The sequence below is a fragment of the Siphateles boraxobius genome, unplaced genomic scaffold, assembly GCF_051911475.1.
Source record: "Siphateles boraxobius isolate OS27281-9 unplaced genomic scaffold, OSU_SipBor_1 31, whole genome shotgun sequence".
Taxonomy (NCBI): Eukaryota; Metazoa; Chordata; class Actinopteri; order Cypriniformes; family Leuciscidae; genus Siphateles; species Siphateles boraxobius.
In genome coordinates this window covers 702,804-723,652 of record NW_027508931.1, presented here as the reverse complement: position 1 = coordinate 723,652, position 20,849 = coordinate 702,804, and the positions used below count along the sequence as shown (strand labels likewise).

At 37.6% G+C, this 20,849-nt stretch overlaps 1 protein-coding gene across 1 annotated transcript in view; it reads left to right on the top strand.

Annotated features, from left to right (window-relative positions):
* The window catches only part of cfdp1 (craniofacial development protein 1), a 32,107-nt gene that overhangs the window by 3,125 nt on the left and 8,133 nt on the right, over positions 1-20,849 (top strand). Inside the window, exons 4-6 of the mRNA XM_077248828.1 lie at positions 235-365; positions 1,584-1,703; positions 18,923-19,081. Of these exons, the coding sequence (XP_077104943.1) occupies positions 235-365; positions 1,584-1,703; positions 18,923-19,081 (410 nt within the window). The remainder of the gene's footprint in view (positions 1-234; positions 366-1,583; positions 1,704-18,922; positions 19,082-20,849) is intronic.

The following is a 20,849-nucleotide window of genomic DNA, read 5'->3' as shown; positions in this document are numbered from 1 at the left end:
TTTCCTGAACTAACATTTCTGTCTTTTCTTGCCTTTTATTTATTTATATTTTATCAATTTTGGTGAAACATTGAGCTTACTGTGTTTTTGTTCAGTGTCTTGGTAGTCTTGATTCAACAGCCAGAATGCGTAAAAACAATTTAATTCAATTTTTCTTTATTTTTTTTTATTTTGTACTTTCGTTTTATTAAATTGTCTCTTAAATTAATATGCAAATTTTTGTATCTCTATTAGTCCACATCTACAGCTGTCCCAGATAAGCCCAGTAAATCCTCTACAGCTTCTCAGCAGCAGGAGGACAAACCTAAAGAATCCTCCAAAATCACAATTACCAAGGTGTTTGATTTTGCAGGAGAAGAAGTTCGGTAAGTGAGACTGCCTTGTGTGACTGTGAGTGTTTTATATGGCCACCAGATGACAGCATACATTCATTTATCAGATGCAGAGCTGAGCATCTTGCTGTGATTGCTTTTTGGAAACAGTGCTTTAGAAATATGTTCATTTCAAAATGGTGATTTGTCCAAATAGGTAATTTCATTTAATTGTATGTTCATGTTATTAATGAAGTCAAAACGTACAGATATATTTAGGTAATTTCAGTGAATGTTGTTATAGTTAATCACAATGCTGTCATCACATCTTAGCTTGTTTAGCTTGCTGCTTTTTAATAATTAATTCCAGTACATTGTGTTTATGAGCCAGTCACACACTCAAAGCGGAGCCAGTAAAATATTCACATCCTGCCAAGCACAAAGCACTGACAAGCTTTGAACTCATTTGATGAACGCAAGATGTGATTTATTTTAAGCCTTGTTCTATAAAAAGAGTGCAGTGGCCCCAAAAATATTTGGACACTTTTGATACTTAAAAGAATTTTACTTCATAAATCACAAAATATCAAACCAAAAGTGGCATCTGAAAACAAACGAATCCAGGTGTAGGTCATCACTTTAATGATCCACTTATGTTTAACAACCAGAAAATATATATATATATATATATTTTTTTTTTGCTTTTATTTACTTTTCCAAACACGGAGAGATAAATAAATAAAATAAATAAAAAATATAAATATGCTTAGAAAAATGTTTTTGCAGTATTTCTTAAAAATAATTTTTTAAAATCTGACTTAAGTGTCCAAATTCTCACTTTAGTCCTTTATGTTATGCTCACCAAGGCTGCATATATTTTTTAAAAAAATACAGTAAAAACAGTAACTTTGTGAAAATATTAAGCTGTTTTTTATTTTAATATATTTTATATGTAACTTATTCCTTTGATGGCAAAGCTGAATTTTCAGCACCATTTCTCCAGTTTTCAGGTTCACATGATCAACATTAAAAAGAACACCCTTTATTTGAAGTAGAATTTTGTTTTAACATTGTAAATGCCTTTACTGTCACGTTTAATCAATTTAATGCGTCCTTGCTGAAGGAAAGTATTAATTTAATAAATTAATAAAATCTCACAAACCCCAAACTTTTAAACAGTAATTTATAGTATCTTGTCAGTTGTTTTTGAAGATTTTTAAAACACACAATGAGTTGATTTTTGAGCATTATATCTCGTGTTGTGGTCCGCAGGGTCACCAAAGAGGTGGACGCAGACTCCCGGGAGGCCAAGAGTTTTCTGAAGGAGGAGAAGGAAGAGCAGTCAGTGTCATCCGAGCCACAGCTGTCCGAAGCGCTCTCCTCTGGATCCAGGTACCACCCCGGTGAAACCCTTTAGTCCTGCGTTCTGGCGTTCTCATCTTCCTCAGTGCATGTGAAATTACAGTTTACAACCACTCTGTCAGTTAATTAATGAAACAAAGTGGTTTTTAATGGTTCTGTTTTGTGTTTCACTGACGCAGAAGTGAATAACTCATTAGCGCTTGACTATAATTAATTCTTTGTTATTGATGTTGTTATATTACAGTAATTAGATGTGATCTCCTTCAGTGTGGTTGGTGCTGATGAATGGATGGAGACGTGTGTGTTTGCCGTGCAGGACTAGAGGGAATGTCAGACGTGTCATTGATCTCTGACAGCTATGATAGCGAGTCTCTGATCCTCTTAATTCCAAATCTGCCTGTAGTGAAAACCAGCAACACACAAGTATGTTTCAGCCGCAGTGTGCTGTTTAATGTGTATGAGTTTTTTCTCACTAATGTTCTACTAAACTAATCAGAAATGGCCATTATCGTCCAGACAGGACGTCGGTGGAGTTTGTGTACGTTAATCATTGTTGTGATCTTCCTCGGGGTCTTCACCGCTCCTTAAGTTTATTTTGGACAGATGCTCTTGTCTGTCCTCTGAGACTGTGAATATTTGCTGAATAGGAAGTCATATTTTTCCCTGCACAGGATATACAATATTGGGCGTTGGCATGCGGAGCAGGAAAGCAGCTTGAACCCCACCTCTTCCATCCCTTTATCATCCAAACGTCTGTCATGTCCTGAATGTCCACGCTAAAAATACTCTAATACTCTTCACTCGGTGTCTGGTTTTGATTTTGATGGCTTTTAAGTGCTGGGATATCATTGCTCAGTCAGTGTGACTTTAAATCAAGCCTCTTCATATTCCAATGGCTGTTTCACTCCAGCACAGCAGGGTTCCTGCTTAAACTAGGAACAGAAAAGCCTAAACACAAAGGGTACCTTTCTCCAATATTCACTCGCTTTCCTTCTCTTCCTTTAAGCCTCTTTTGTGTGATTTGAGGTTAGAGGGCTTGAGTCAGCACTGTGTCTCTCTCTCTCTCTCTCACACACACACACACACACACACACACACACACACACACACACACACACACACACACACACACACACACACACACACACACACACACACACAGGCACAGTGGCTCTCTGTTTCTCTACTTAACAGTGTCATACTGCGCCTCAACACAGAACTGCTGACGATAGTAATACACACACTTCTTCCTTCTCCTGCATTTTTTGTCCCCTTTCCATGCAGACAGACTTACATTGTTACTTCTCTGTCAGAAAGGTTGGCATAGTTGTGAAAATGGCTACACTTTACAGCAAGTGTTAACATTGTTTAAAGCTCCAGTAGGTAACTTTTGTAAACAAATATTTGTTAAAACTGTCATTATGTCCTGACAGTAGAATATGAGACAGATAATCTGTGAAAAAATCAAGCTCCTCTGGCTCCTCCCTGTGGTCCTATTGCCATTTGCAGAAATACACCGCTCCCGGTCAGAAACAACCAATCAAAGCCAGGAGGAATGTCTTAGCAGTGTCAATCACGCTCGTGTACGCGCTGATCACCCCTCTCTTGCACAGCGCGAGCGCGTACCGTCGTTCGTGACTCTCCTGTTTGAACTCGTTCATCCAAATGAACGAATCTTTTTTCGAGTCATTTCATTCATTCAACAAACGAAATGACTCGAAAAAAGATTTGTTCATTTTGAACGAGTCTTTTTCGGGGTCATTTCGTTCATTCAACGAACGAAATGACTCGAAAAAAGATTTGTTCATTTGGATGAACGAGTTCGAACAGGATCAGGAACGTGCATCACAGGACAGAGCAAGGCGAGCATTTGTGCTTATAAAACGTAAAGTTTTTTTATTTATTTTTTAAATGACCGATCGTTTCACTAGATAAGACCCTTATTCATCGCCTGGTATCGTTTAAATCCCTTTGAAGCTGCACTGAAACTGTCATTTGGTCCTTGAAACGTTTGTGTCCTATTGAAGTCCATTATATGGAGAAAAAGCCTGGAATGTTTTCATCAAAAACCTTAATTTTTTTTCGACTGAAGAAAAAAAGACATGGACATCTTGGATGACATGGGGGTGAGTAAATTATCAGTAAAAGTTTTTTTAAAAGTGAACTAATCCTTGAACGTTATCTTACTAGCTATTTATAACTTATAGAAAGAGTGCAACTTTATAAAGTTACATGTATTGCAAAATACATAATGATTTGAGGACCAAGTTTGTAGTCAAAGTATGGGCAGGCCATAGTCAATGTAAAGCATATTGTTGATGTTTCGTCCCTATTAGTGAATGTTCCATAACTGTTTATTATCCGCCGTCATCAGTGGTCCTGCTTGCTAGTCTGCGCGTTCACGGCAGGCTCCGCTGTGGGGGAGGAGCTGTGGAGGGAGGGCTGTAGCGCAGCAGAGAGCAAGGGGGTTGGACCTGTAAGTTGTGCTTGTTTAAATTTTCAGGTTAAGTCAACATTTTCTCAAAACTCCCTACTGCAGCTTTAATATATTAGGTACCACAAAGTAACAATGAACGACAGCTTTTTACATCTTTTATTATTCTAGGTTAATGTTTATAAACATGCATAATATTGGTCACTTGTTAAGTTATGTTTGTTTATAATGCATTAACTAACATTAAATTGTGTATGTTGTGAATGGGTAAAAATGTATTACCCTACCATTCAGAAGTTTGGCCAAGGATTTTATTCAGCAAGGACACAATTAATTGGTCGAATGCGACGGGAAATACTTTTACATTGTTACAGATATTTCTATTTTTAACAAAGTTCAATTGAACAACATTTATCAAAGAATCTGGAAAAAAAAGATATGGTTTAAAAAAAAAATAATTCAACATTGATGACAGTAATAAATGTTTCTTGAGAAGCAAATCAGCATATTAAAATGATTTCTGAAGGATCATGTGACACTGAAGCTGAAAATTCAGCTTTGCATCACAGGAATAAATTTGATTTTAAAATATATTAAATTAGAAAACATTTTCAATTGAACTTTTTACTGTATTTTTTATCAAATAATGCTGCCTTTGTGAGCATAAAATACTTATTTTTTTCAAAAGCAAAAAAAAATCTTTTGAATGGAAGCGAATTTACAAATGAATGTTAACCTAAATAATTGCTGCTAACGTGTTGTACATTTTTAGTTCAAGATACCTACTGCACTAACTATTGTTAATGAATTAAATGTTGTTGTAAAATGTTACCAAAAAAACTGGCAGCAACTAACTACTATTTTGATAATCAGTTAATTTGTCGATTTATGTTGATTATTTGTATGATCAATTGGATAAGAAGCCAAATTTTATGCTTATTATTTTATCAAAAATAATTTTATTCTATACAATAGGCTTGATTTATGAAACATGCAGAACTAATTTGAGCATAAATCTTTTTCAAAACTATTCTTGCTTTAATATTAGATTGGATAGAATGATTTATGAACGATTAGTTCTGCTTGTGTTTCGTGAATAAGGCCCCCAGTGGTTGCCAAAAAAAGTTGAAAATGTTAAAAATTAAGAACAACACAGACCCAGTAATCTTGTCAACTATTCACATGATTGAAATGTTGTTAAACAGCTCTTCAGTTTCTTTCTCCTGCCACACGCACAGACACACTTCTGTTGATTCGTCCCAGCAGCCCATAGGTGTGTGTGAGCAGGGTTCAAAATGAAAACTCGCCAAGTGCCAAATGGAAGTAAAAATTGGATTTGGCAAGTAAATGTAATACATATTTCCTCACCAGTTGGCTGGTAACTTTATTAGGAACTGTAACATTGCAAGGTTTAATAGAATTGTAAATTTACTTTTTTTTCCTGAAATATTTACCATTATGCTGGATGCATATTTTTTTTTATTCTTTCCAGAGCTCCATGTAGCAACAATAAGTAAACGCTAAAAACAGGTTCATGGTTGGTAAGAAAAATTTAAGACCTGTACATTTTATTTCACCCATTATTGGCAGGCAAAAAGTTACATTTGGACATGCCAAGTTTGCATGGATATGTGAATGATAACCTTTAGGACACACAATTTGTGAGCACCATTTGTGTGGACACAACAGACTGATGTAACTTCACTGCTAGTGGTTCAAGTGTGGAACAGCATTGTGTAGTTGTGTGTTGTCTAAGTGCGATCGATCACAGAACCAGCCAGATTTACTGATGCTTGTTCTGAGCTCCAGTGATAGCTTGATTGATTGTCTAGTGTCTCTAGGTCTTATCGCAGAACTTGACTGACGTTGAGGCTGAGCTCCATGTAAGCACTCAGAAACACACAAACAAATCTGCGCTTTACTTTACGGAAACGTTTTTAACTGCCAGTTGCACAACACACTCAAACGGAGTCGGAGAGAAATCTGCCCTCTGTCTTCCTGTTTTTGTTCCACTTGGCTTTCCGTCAGCTTGCTGTACGTGAATGAATAACGCAACATACAGTGGTTCTGGGAAACCTGTGTGTATGTCCTCTTAAACTAATGATTTCCACATGCGCCAGTCACAATTCTGCTTTTCTAATTATAGATCCTCATTTCTAGGACCCTAAAAATAGGACTTCGCTCCCCATTATTACAGTACAGTCACACACCTCGCTCTTCGTCGGGTCAAGCCATGTGTCTGTTTGTGTGTGGACAAACTTAAAACCTCACTTTAATTCAAAAATAGAGAAAAAATGACTCGGTTAATATATTTGATAATATTTCAAATAAATGTACTTTGTTAATATTTATTAAAAATATTATATTAACTATTTAAATTAAGACATATTAATATAATAAAAAATATACATATTTAGATATTTAATAAAGCTAATTAGTTACTAGAGACTAACCCTAAACATATTTTATTATTTGTTTTTAGGGTTATGTTTAGCTACTTTTCCATTATTTTTCTATGTAAATGTAATGTCTCACATCTTTTGCAGTGTCTCATGTATGATGACACTGCGTTCAAAAAAGTGCAGAAGTTCAAAATTTAAAATTTCATGACGTTTAGCAAATTTTTCGTTCCACTGACCTGCGTCTCACATTTTTAACAGCAAAAAGGTGTTCTATGTGAACAGCTCTTACATGTTGTGCGTGTGTTATTGCCAGGAATTGTACTATCACTGTCGTGTGGTTTGCTTGAATAGGAAACGTGTTATTCTCGATTTATATACGTTCACACAAACAAAGTGAGAAGTGTTTTGGTCTGAGAAGTAATATTAATAGTTCCCCCCCTTGTGTATCCTGTTGTTATCTGCACATGTTGCAGTATTCAATTTGCATGAGTCTAACCTCTTTGTTTCGTGATTTCTAGTTCTGAGTCTTTCTCACGCACAGGTTAGAATAGTGAGTATTAGTGAGTAATTGGTTCCTCAGACTCTGTTTAGATGCCAACGAGTTAAACTTGTCTGTTTCATAATAATCCATACAGCAGTGAGGTATATGCCATGTTATCTCAGCCATCACAATTCTTTCAGTTTTGTCACATACTGTAATCCAAAGCCTCATGTCTTGGGCTGTGTTTAGAAACCTGGGTTAAGTGCCTTGCTCAAGGGCACAGTGGTGACGGCTCATGATGATGCTCTCTTTATATAGAAACATTGCCAGCCCTCAGCTATTCCAAATATCTAGAATTATATTGCCTGATGAAATCCACAACCCGACATCATTAGCACTATGCTCTAACACACAAGTTTTCAAACTGGAGCCTAAGGGACCCCCACAGTGAGTGCTAGCAGGGCCTTGGAAAATTGTTATATACATTTTTAAACAGTTATATAATATATAGTTTTTTTTTACTCCATGACCCTACATATAACAAGGGGTTTGGAAAATGTATGGATGGATTAACCAAAATCACGTAACAGGATATAAACAGGAATCTAAAAGCTAATGATTTTATTTTGGAAACAACATGTTGAGTAATGTGGCAAGTAATTTTTTTTTCTCACACAATATACATGGATCTTTATAAACTTTTTATACCTGCATTTATATTTTACAAAGTTGATACTTTACATTAGGATCGTAATATTGGTGGGTCCTTGGCATCAAAACGTTTGAAAATCCTGCTTTGACTTCGTTGACTTTGAGTTCAAATTAACTTTCTTTTACTATCTCAGATCTTTCACCACTTCACCCACCCATAATGAGGTCACAGTGAGTAGAGGGAAGCTTGTTCTGGTCTAAACGGAGAAGGCCAATTCAGGATTTCATTAGCAGACCTGAAATGACCTGTTCCCTGTCTCCTCACAGCTGCACACCGTGTCAGCCGGTCCTCACGCTATAATGAATGCATGTTAGCTGAAGTGAGGGTTCGATATCACGCCCCCCTCACCGTCGGACACATCAGAGTGCTGCTGCTGTGTGCTCCGTCTCCCAGCTAATGCTTCTGACAAAACCAGGCCACTCTTCACTCCCCTGGCATCTAAAAATGTGCCGTGGCCCGAAAGAGAGTTTCCTGTATGTCAGTGTGTGTGCTCCTGCCAAAACAGATGCATATTCTCCCAAGTGGCTGCATGTTAAACAAGTGATCACAGAAAGGCATCATCTCGGGAGGCGGTAAATATGTGGCGACAAACTGCGGTTGTGCCTGATGGTATTGTATCGGCACTTTGAGATGTTCAGCTGATGTTTATTTATACCTTTTTAATATTTCCTTTAAGCGTTGAAACCATTGCGATGACCTACAATTGAGCTTCAGCTCTGAATGCAGAATCACACATAAAATATTGAGTGTGTTTACTTCAATTTTCAAAGCAGTGCTCAACTTTTTGGGTGGAATTCACCACAGACACTTTTAAAATGTCAAATCAGCCCTTGCTGTTTAGACACTTTACCACCCTCCTGTTTTTCCGCAGTTCTTTAGAGCTCCATCAGCCTCCATTCAGCCTGTCAATGAGACACAACTAGACCACTTCAGCCTTCGTCAGGCCTCATCTTCAAACCATGGTTTGTGACAGCTCCTCTACTTGTGCCAGGAAGTGCATTACCATTCTCGTTGACGTGCAGCTGCTGAGCCTCAATTGTTAGAATGTTGAGGGGAAAGTTGCGTGATGCTATCCATTCCAATATTGTGGAAACAGATGGAGAAAGTCACTTTGGGGGCCACTCCAGACCCCCTTCCAAATTTCACTGCCCCTGCCGGTTTCCCTTGAAATACAAAGAGAAAACCCTTTCAGGAAAGAAATTAGGCTCGTTAGACGCAAAATGGCTGGAAGTGATTATAGTAACTCACTCTTATCGGTTATGCAGATATAATGAGGCCATAATTAGCTAAGGAAAGCTTTACGGATTTGTGTAACTACCAAACTGGGCGCTTATGTTAATATGTGAGCGGAATAAGGTTCGGAGCAGTATGTGAGGGAGAGAAAAAATGGAGAGCAGGCGTTGGCTCTGAAGATGGGAAATGTACTGACAGCTTGGAACTGGGACACTTGTAAGGTGAACAAAGTGTGACAGCCTTGTGGTCACAGGGCAGAGACAGACGAGTGATGGTTACATGTACATACCACACACTCAGTGCTGACTTAATCTGAGATTATCCTTTTAACAGTGCTTTTTTAAATGAATTTAACCAACAGATTGCCTACAAAATAAGAAAGTATTTTCTTGATCTGGCAAGCTCCAATCTGATTGGCTGACTATGCAACTTCTGGGAGTAAGGGCTTTTTATGACTCTGGAAACAAAGCTGTTTCAAGGTACTGGGTTGATACTATGAGGGCTTTTGAGGTTGAACGTGCTGAAGTCTGAGCTGATGTGTCGGTACATTCAGTTGGCACATTTTCCGACATGTTTCTCACAGTTTTCTACACAACCATTTTTGGAGGTTGTGGCACTATTATTTTCTTTTTCTAAGTTTTGTATAAAACAACAAGGAAGTGGACCCCCTAGCAACTACTTTGAACATTTTAGCTATGACATAGCAATGTCCTAGCAACCTCCCGGAACACCTGCTGGCATCATGGAAGCAGGTTTGGCATGATTCTTGCATTCACAGTTCTTGTCTATTGTCTGTGTTTGTGAAAATATAATAGTCGTCCTGTTACCTGTTTGGCTATTTGAGATAACAACATGATTGTATCCTGAAGCACTGCAAAGACTGATAATTCTGCACTAGGAGTGTGCAAGACTTTAAAATGAGTTGCTCAGGTTATTTGTATCTTGAGGATGCATTTTCAGCATTCCAGTCTTTCTGAGTCTGTTCCACATCTTGTCTAAGACACACACACACACACACACACACACACACACACACACACACACACACGCACATACATGCAGTATATACACTGATATGCTCAGACCCACAGAATATAAAGATTATTTTCCAAAAGCTCAAGGCCAGTCTTGTGTGCATGTCACAGTCTCTCATAAAACCTTCGAAAGGACAAACCACACACATGTTTCTTAGACAGTTTCCCCAGCAACTACTGAACATGCAAAAACAAACCCTGTCTGTGTGTGTTTGAGATGCAAGGCTTTATCTCTTCACATGTCTCCTTACATCTTTCTCCTGCAGAGCTCAGTTGAATTCACATTGGGCTCAACACTTTGTCCGACTATGCTAAAAATATCTGCACTGTTACTTGAGGTGAGAACTGGAGGAGAGAGAGGAACCTGTTCCTCATGGGCTCACAATTGAAATAAATAGTATAAATGCATTTAAATAGTTAACCCTGGATTAACGCAATTTTCACACTGTATATTTGAAAACCTAGGTTCGAAGATTAAAGTACAATTTACATTAAGTTAAATGAAACATGAGGCCGAAATTTTTTATTGAACTAAAATTATTTTTCTTGATTTACTCATTTTTAATGAAAGCACCTGTTTTTTTTGTTTTTTGTTTTTTACAATATCTAAATGGGCTTAGACTCAACTTTTTCCTGTAAACTAGGTTAATCTTCATATTTATATTAAGATTAATAACATTGGACAAGTTCAGCATGTGACATGTTTTAATAGTTGCCTATGTTATCACACTGCTCTGGTTGTCATGAAATGGAAGTTGCGATAGTCTTTTCTTCCTTATTGTGATATCCTAATGAAACGGCTTCTCGAACAAGAACAAATGACGGGTGTTGACTTGATTTTGTCCATCGGAAATTGTTTGGATCGTTGGATCATTGTGGTTTGCTACTGCTGTGATCTCATGTGAGGGACAGGTTGTCCTGCCCTCGCACCAATAAACGCGTCATCAGAGAAGAGAAGAGATGTTGCTGCATAATGGAGAAGTTATTTTAATTAAAGATTACGAGGGCATATAAATATAAAAAAATAATGTTGTGCAAAGATAAATCATTTATAATAATTACTGGAATTTTCCATTTTGATTTCATGGAGACTAAGTCATCTTCTAATGGCAAAATGAATACAATAACAGGAAAAGCAGAGGAATGTTTTCTAGCACTTTGTTTCCTCTAGATGCTGAAATGAAATTCTGTGCTTTTCTGTCTCTATTTAAAGTGTATGAATAATTAATGAGACAAGTACTGAGGCAGATTGTGATTGGTTGTCTGTATTACAGGGATAAAAATATTGCGAACACACTTTCATTAAAAGTGCCCTTAACCCAGAGTTATGAATAGTGTGAAGATCATAGATGACAGTGTGAGTCATAGAATGCATAGTGATGTGCACAAGTGAAAACTTGATGCTACAACTAACCAACACTGCACTGGATACATTAAATGGTTACTCGTGCGCATGGAATAGACTACACTACATTTAAAATCTGAACAGAAAACGGCATCATACACTAAATGACTGAGGATCACACACTACCAGAGTTTCAGGTCATTCCGAACATAAACTCTTGCAGAAACGCATGCCTCATTGCTAGGAGACGCGTTATCCGCTCAAAAATATTAAACATGTTTAATGTCCTCTTACTCTGTGCCTGCCTATCTTACACTTCTCAATTTTCTGTCAAATCTGCAGACTGGCTTTCGGCAACTACCGTTGACTTGTCCGAACTGTAAATCGGGACAAAAATCAGGGCAAATTTTGTGTAGTATATTCTAGCCTTTAGAGTATTTTTAGCAAACATTGAGACACAGCAAGTTTGTTTGTCTATATGAAAGGCTCAAATCACAGCTTAGGGTCTAGGCGGGGCTGTAAATGTCACTAAGTCCAGGTGGCTGATCACAGGGGCCAGGGGCCTTGAGCATAAAAGGTCTTTGAACTCTAGGTCTTAGCGCTGCAGGTGTGTTTGTGTACGAGTGTATGTTCATTAGTCGTCTATGAGCAGGTGTGCTGCTCATTGTTCACAGGATGTAAATCTGTCGTTCATCGTATTAGGGGCTGAGCAGAGATGCTCAGAGCCTCATATTCCAACCTAAACTGCTCTTTAAAGATCAAAAAGAGGAAGAAAAAATGGCACCCTATCATAATTATGGGATCATATTTAAAATAAACACAAACTAAGAGAGAGACTGATGCCTGATCTCTTTGGCAATACTTAATTTGTATGTGACCATCCTTCACAGGAAATGCGGCTTTTGCAAATGACAGTGTAGAATTTGCATGGTCCACACTGGTTCGTTTTACAAATTAGGCTTTTTTTTGGCTCTAGATTGTGCTTTTTCCCATGTAACATCCAAATGTTATGCTGCAGTACACAGTTTGATGTTGTAATGATTCTGAAGGATAAATTTAAATATCTTTGCCTCACAGTAGTACATTGAATGCAAGATTATCACACTTGGTAAAGGGTTAGTTCACCCAAAAATGTAATTTCTGCCATCTGCCAGTCTCTGAAATGGGATTAGCTTTCCATTATAGCAGTTATAGCAACAGTTATAAACCCAAACCCAGTCTGACCCTGAATCTTTGTCTCTAAATTCATCATTAAAGCAATGTCATTGAAAAAAAGATTAAAAAATAAATCTATATAAGTGTACCAGTCAACTTCACCTTACTTTTAAGCAAGGACACAATTAAAAGTGATAGTAAAGATATGTATAATAGGGGTGGTGATGGCGCAGTGGATAAGACACATGCCTTTGGTGTGAGAGACCCGGGTTCGAACCCACTGTGCGACATCATTGTGTCCCTGAGCAAGACACTTAACCCCTAGTTGCTCCAGAGGCGTGCGACCTCTGACATATAGCAATTGTAAGTCGCTTATCCAAAGCGTCAGCTAAATGAATAAAAAATTTAATATGTAAAAAAATGTATAATGTTCCAAAACATTTATATTTCAAATAAATGTTGTTTGATCAAATAATCCTGAAAAGTCACAATTTCCCAAAAAAAATCAAGCAGCACAACTGTTTTCAACATTGATAATAATAAATGTGTCTTGAGCACCAAATATGATTTGTGAAGGATCATGTGACACTGAAGACTGGAGTAATGATGCTGAAAATTCAGCTTTGCCTTCACAGGAATAAATGACATTTTAAAACGCATTGGAATAGAAAACAGTTATTTTAAACAGAAATTTTATTTTAAATAAATGCAGCCATGGTGAACATTAGAGACTAGTGTATTTCCAAGTACCCGTGAGCAATGATGGCTGGTTTCAAATCACATAATCCTTACAACAGTTACCATTGAGATGAATGAGAGCGTTAACGGATTTCTAGTTATTATAAACCTCCTTGATCATGAGCTGAACGTTAGAGTTGTTGCTTGTGGAAGTTTTTAATAGCAACTTAAATTTTATCTTTGCTGTGTATTTACATGCGCATGAGTGTTGGTAGCTCTTTTTACTGTATATATTTTGGATTGTGCAGATACGTGTGAAAACATTAGCATTAGCTACATTAACATCATCTGTTTAAAAATGTGGAGTATGTGCGTGTGAAGGCTGTGTGATTTTATGTGTATTGTGTAACCCTGCAGTCTCTCCTCTGGCTGTTCTTCCAGTTTCCGCTTGTCAGACAGAATGTGGGTCAGTGAGGCTGTGCTGGGGTCTCATGGAGGATGTGTATGTGGGGTTTATAGCTGCGGTTCACAGGCCCAATCCCGCACTTGCTCGTAAATATCAGATCTGCAACTAGGCCAGTGTCCGTGCCTTAGGCGGAAAAAGCCCATTAGATGACTACGAGCAAACAGGCTACTGATATAATAAAGATGAAGCGTTCGGGGTTAGCTGGCGTCCATCTCCCATGATGCCCTGTTGTGCCTTCTCTTAGGATGTCACAAAGGCTGCAATTACTCAGAGTGGAAATGAAGAGACTTGTCAACCAACTGCTGTTCAGTGGTGAGTTTATGAGCCACTCTGTGAACTTACGATGACATGAACCAAAATAATGAGGTTGGGGGATCTACTTCCTGTCTTGAAAGGAATCGTAATAGGATGTTCCAGCCTTTTCTTCCCCCTCCACAAAGTGCTGGGACACGTTGACTGTGTGTGTGCCTTTAAATGAGATGATAACAAGACTATGGTCATGGGAGAACTGCAAATAAACAACTAAATTCACAGACTTCTGGGCTACTGTTTTGCCCTGTACATCCTGTTTCCCTTTAGGCTTTAGTGGCAATTTGTGTGTGTTTTTGCTTTTTAGGTGCCCATGTTGGCATATAGTCCGGTATATTGAATTTTATTGGCCTGTGACTGTGTTGTATGTACAGTATATCTGTTACATCATCTTTCTCTGTTTGAGCACTATGGTTGATGAAGCAGGATACAGTCACCTTGGCTCCGCGTTTAGCATTCTGGCCCAGCATTGTGTACTTTGGTCTGGCTCCCGGCCCAACGTTCACATCGACGCTGCTGCATGGCACACAGGATTGACTATCAGTTGAGCTCTGATTGTATATTGATTCCCTGTCAGAATAGGTTTAAGCAGTGTTCCTGTTTCTCTCTGTGTGTACATACTGGTTCTGTTGTTATATGCTGTATAATACATACAGTGGTGGTCAGAATTAATGGCACCCCTGGTAAATATGATCAAAAATGCCTGTAAAAAATAAAAATGTATCCTTTGGATCTTTCACTCAAAAAATTAGCAAAAATCTAACCTTTCATTGAAGAAAAATATTTGAAAGTGGGGGGAAATCACATTATGAAATGAATGTTTTTCTCGAAAAAAACGTTGTCCACAATTGACCTATGGCTAAGCCACGCCCTCTCCACTCACTCGGACAAACAGTCAACATTCGGTGACAGGCGTTATATTTAGTTATGTTGAAGAGGAGTGAAAAGGCTAAATGTTTTGCAAAATAAAACCCCACAAAGTTCCCCAGTTGTTTTGGTAAAAAAAGTTGTCTAAAATGTTGTGCTTTAATATGTAATTAATGGTTCATGATCAAATTAAATATGTACATGTCTAATAAGTTGCATACGTTTCCAGGACAAGCCTTTTTACCATCTTTACCAAGAGTACCTCTCCGTTAGTTTGGTGCTACAGTATTTACATGAATCATTCAGCACAGCACTGCTAACATTTGTTATCTCGGTTATTTACAGATACGTTAATGAAGCTAAGTGACATGATGTACAACGCAGCTAGACGTTAACTAGCTAACGTTAGCTAGCTAGCCTTAACGTTTTCTAATGTTAGGCTAACGTTAGCCTAACGTTACGTTAGAGATGTTAAAAATAACGTTCAAATACGTTGTTGACTTAACGTTATCTTAGAACAGATGTAGACATCCTTGTTTAATTTATCCACGTTTAGTTGGTGTTGTGGTCTACCGCATAACTTAATCCAGAGCAGAAACGTATCTCGGTTGAGATGTGACTTAATTTGGAAAGGGTAAAAAATACACACTGTCGCCCAGCCTCTCGGGATACCTACTGTCGGAGTTGCATGTACTCCATGCACACCGTTTGAACATTTTAAACTTAAAATGACAAGAAAAAACATAAAAACGAATGAAAACTGATTAACTGCAATGCATTTCAATGGACGTGGAAGCAGGGAATGTCCGAGTGTATTGGGAGCTATGCGCACTGTGATTGGCTCATCGCGTTTGGGGGCGTGGCTTAGCCATAGGTTAATTATTGGCACCACTAGAATTATTTATAGTAAAATATCTCTGAAGTATATTCCCAGTAATATTTACCTTTTTTTTTTAGCACACCAGGGTGACTAGGAACATGAAGTTGTCTAGCTATGACTTCTTGTTTCACAGGAGTTTAAATATGAGGAAACACAAAGTCCAAATTACCTTAATCATCCATCACACTTTTGGCAAAAGGAGGTTGCAAAAAGTATTTAACAACAGGGAGCCAATAATTATGGCCAAAATTATGGTTTTGGAGAAAAGCACATATTCCAATGTCTGTTTCACTCCAGCACAGCAGGGTTCCTGCTTAAACTAGGAACAGAAAAGCCTAAACACAAAGGGTACCTTTCTCCAATATTCACTCGCTTTCCTTCTCTTCCTTTAAGCCTCTTTTGTGTGATTTGAGGTTAGAGGGCTTGAGTCAGCACTGTGTCTCTCTCTCTCTCTCTCACACACACACACACACACACACACACACACACACACACACACACACACACACACACACACACACACACACACACACACACACACACACGTTTTTGGGGGCAAATCAGCATCTTGATATGCCACACCTGTGAGTGTGGATTATCTTCCCAAAGGAGAAGTGCTCACTAACACAAATTTAGACAGATTTGTGAACAATATCTGAGAGAAATAGGCCTTTTGTGAACATAGAAAAAGTCTTAGGCTAGATCTTTGAGTTCAGCTCATGAAAAATGGGGGCAAAAACAAAAGTGTTGCATTTATAATTTTGTTCAGGATATATATATATATATATATATATATATATATATATATATATATATATATATGTGTGTGTGTGTGTGGCCTGGTAAACCCTACATTATGGGGACAAAATGTCCCCATAAGGATGGCAATATCTGAAATCCTTGTTCGTGTGGGGACATTTATTGGTCCCCATGAGGAAAACAGCTTATAAATCATACTAAGTGATGTTTTTTGAAAATGTAAAAATGCAGAAAGTTTTCTGTGATGCGTAGGTTTAGGGGTAGGGTTAGTGTAAGGGAATAGAATATACAGTTTGTACAGTATAAAAATCATTATGTCTATGGAAAGTCCCCATAAAACATGGAAACACTACGTGTGTGTGTGTGTGTGTGTGTGTGTGTGTGTGTGTGTGTGTGTGTGTGTGTGTGTGTGTGTGTGTGAGTGTGATATGTCAGAACTGAAATTATTTCAGTTTCTTAACCAGATACAAGAGGTTTCCAGTGATTGAACTACAGTCTGTTTACACTTGAAGTAAAAATATTAGCTGATCAGAATATTTGATGTTTAATATTCAGATGTATGGAGCAGAATTTTTGACCAATAAGATTCTGCTGTGTGCAGGGCTACTGCTTTTTTTTAAATTTTTGAATGCTTTTGAATGGACAGAAAAATTGACTGCTGTCCCATGGAAAAAATAAACAAATATTTAGAAGTACTGTATACATTTTACTTTTTTATTTTATTTTGCAAAGTATTCACTCAAATTAAATTTTCATCAGTCTTTAAAAAGACAATTGAATACCATCCAAATGAGCCTCCACATAAAAAAAAACACTACATAGTCCGTGTGAAGTAGTTTATATTGTTGATTTGGTCATATACATTTTTTTTTGTGTGAAATCTTATTGTTTTTCATGCCAATATTTGTGACTTTAATAAGCTTTCAATCGTGCAGCAGTCAAGTCTCCCCATATGAAATTTGGAAGTTTGTGGATGCAGCTATAACGGAGGGAATATAATTACAGTATTGATTTTGCCATTATTGATTTTTACTTTTCTCTGCCTTTTTTGCTCCCCAACATTATTTTTGTATGTCGTCTGGCTAGACGGCGGCTACCGTAGGAAAAGTTCTGCACTGAAACAGCTGTTATATGAAACAATATTATATTAAAATATTATAATATTCATGTATAATTAATAAAACATTGAAATAATATACTTTTGTTGATTAAACATAGCCAAAGAATGCAAAGGGTTCTAGAGCTGACAAAGTTTGGATAATTTAAGGTAAAATACAGGTTTGATTTGTTTAACATTTTGGTCTTACTATTTTATGTTTGAATTGATTATTATTGTAAAACGTGGAAAATAGTAATAATAAATAATGATTTCCTGTCCACCTATTTACTTCTAGGAATTGAACTGGCATTAAATTAAACCTGCAGATGTGTTAAAACATTCATCTTTGTTTTCTTTTTTTCCCTCTTGCATGTTTTTTCCTTACTGTCTTGCCTCTTGAATAATGTTGTTCGCACAGATGTTAGATGCATTTTGTCAGACCTTTAAACATTAGTCATGTGTGTCTCATTGTGGATCGCCTCATTCCTCTGTGTACGCATGTACAGTGCGTTTTGAACACACAAGTCCTGCTAAATCGACTTGATCACAGTGACGAAACTGTCTTGAAGTTCATTAAGAAAGTAATGAAGTCTTTTTACCCTGCAGTGAAGTAATACAAGTTCACAGCCTTTATTTTCAGCTTGAAGCAAGACATTTTTAACAACTGATTTATATAAGGGATTTGATTTTTTTTGTGATTATTCACTGCATTTTTAAATCGATATTGCAACACCTCCTTACCCAAACTTTTTATATTTAGACTTGCATTCATTTCGTATTCTGAAAACAATTGTACCATCTTCCTCTACACATATACTGTACACACAATTTTCCTTCTCGTTCCTCATGGCAGGCTTTCTCCTATGACTCGCCTGAGCGTGAAACCATCTGTCCTTGGACACCCTGGTACCCTCTAATGCACCCCAAGGTCCTATTGCCAGCCCTTATTCCCCCTGCAGACCCCCCACACATTCACTCACTCCCCCTGGCACCCACATATAAGAGGGAGGGCCGCTGGTCTGGACTCTTCAGCTCTTTCATTCCACAGATCGTTTAACATTTCATTACTGCAGCCAAGCGCAACCTCAGAGTCAAGACGACTTTGGTTACGTTCAAAACACATCTTTGTTCCAGCAGCACGTTGCGAGAAACATAAGCATGTTATCGCCAACATAAGATTACCTCTACCTCCACTTTGTATCATAATTTTATATCTTCCTGCATTTATTAGAAAAAAAAATATTTTGATGCAGATGTTCTGTTTCTTCCACTTTAAAATCCAACCAAAATGTCACTGGAGCCTTCAAAAACACGTTTTAGCCCTTCCCGGTTAGAACAGCCATTTATAATATTTTAAAATCCTGATCCAAAATATGTTTATCTTCCTTCCTCTAGTGTGAAGAGGCCAGCGGGCATGGGGAGCATCCTGAATCGCATCGGGACCAAAAAGCAGAAGATGAGCACTTTGGAGAAGTCTAAGATGGACTGGGATGCCTTTAAAACAGAGGAGGGCATTGCAGACGAGCTGGCAATCCATAATCGAGGCAAAGAAGGGTATGTTTAAGCCTCATTAGTGACCCAGACAAACACATTATCTCCCATTAGTGTCTCACACTAGCTTCCGAGATTTTCATCAGAGCTGAATAAATATCATTAAGTGTCTTAAGTGCTTAAAGCCACAACGTGCTGGCGTATAGGATTTCACTGCAATTTTTATCATACATTACAATTCATTAATTATTCACTGAAGTTAACAGGACGGTGAAATTAATGTATTTGGGGTAAAACCATATGCTGCACATGCATTTGATTAACATGCTGACCTTTGCAGTTGACTAGGGATGAGCACATAGAGAAATTTGGCCAAGTACAAAAAAGTTAGTATCTTCTATTCTGGCCAAATTATAAGACTGGTCATTACTGTTTCTCTGTCAAAAGATCTGTGTTGTCTCTTGTTGGTTTTCTGCATACGTGCTCATACATGCGTAGGAGAGATGTGGGTGCTAAATATGTGGCCTTTCAGTGCAAGTGTCTGCTCGCACACCTCTCACTGGTCGATTGAGAATGAACTCAATGAAGAGATATACAATGTTCAAGTTTTTAAAGAACATTTTTCTAATCTAAAACTGCTCTTTCCATTACAAATGATATCTCAGCAATTTGGGTAAAAGTTGAACTAAAGAAATTACATGAATTTCAGAATGTCGTTGTCCTCTTTTGCTTTAAAGTCCCCCTGCAGTCAATAATTTTAACTTAAAACTTCTCTTTGATAATCAAAATGACCTATTTAAAAGCTTTTTCTTCATGTCTTAAAATAGCTTGACTGTAACTCTACACCCTTGATTCATTTAGAATACGCCAATCCAAGTTGCAAATTAGCCTCTGCCTCCTCTCAATCACACCGGCTCAGACTACCTGATCAACTTGGTCAGCTGTAGTAAACATACTCAATGGCATGAGGAAATATTGGTTTAATTCAGCCATTTATGTTTAAACCAGAAACAGATCCAGAAGTAGAAGAGAAAGTGAATTATACAGGGTTGTCTTCAGGTTCCATATTCGCCATCTCAGAATCAGACAGCTGCCTCCTAAAAATCAGTATCCTTTTAGAAAAGCTTTGAACATCATGGAAAGTCAGTGGAGAATAGGGGGCAGGGTTGGTTAAATGTTTGTGACAGTGGCAGAAACAGTGGCAGTTTCAAACCGGGTTTTGTAGACTGTCTTTGGTACACTGCAGTTTTAAGGAGAGAATACAGATAAATTCGCACATGGTTTGTCTTGTTAAAAACACCACAGACATATAAATAACATTAAAAACATGATTTTCACCACAGGGGGTCTATAATGACTTGAGCTGCACAAGTTTGTGTAAAACCTGATGATCGTTTTTGAATTTTAAATTCCCTACATTTTAATTCATTACTTTTAGTCAGTTTTACTGGCGTTTGGGTGAGTTTATTAATCCGCCAGTATAGGCCTTCGGTTTACCAGTGTTCATTCAATGTTCAGCTTAAACTCAAGCAGTTCAACATTACATGGACATTATTGACTATGATTGGGTTATTTGAAACAATCATATTCTTTCTACATGTTTCTTCTTCAAAACTATCGCCATGTTTTCTTTCTCATCTTCGATATTGTTGATGGAAACAAAAAGCAAAGAATAAATGTGTTTGTCTGTAATTTTGAGATTAACACTGCCCTGCTGACTGGTCTAGGAACGGTATTCAGTGCATCAGCAGAATGAATGGAGTGGGAGCTAAGCCAATAGCACTTCATTTAAGCCTGCTTATCTTGCCTGTGATGGCTATCTTGAGGAGAA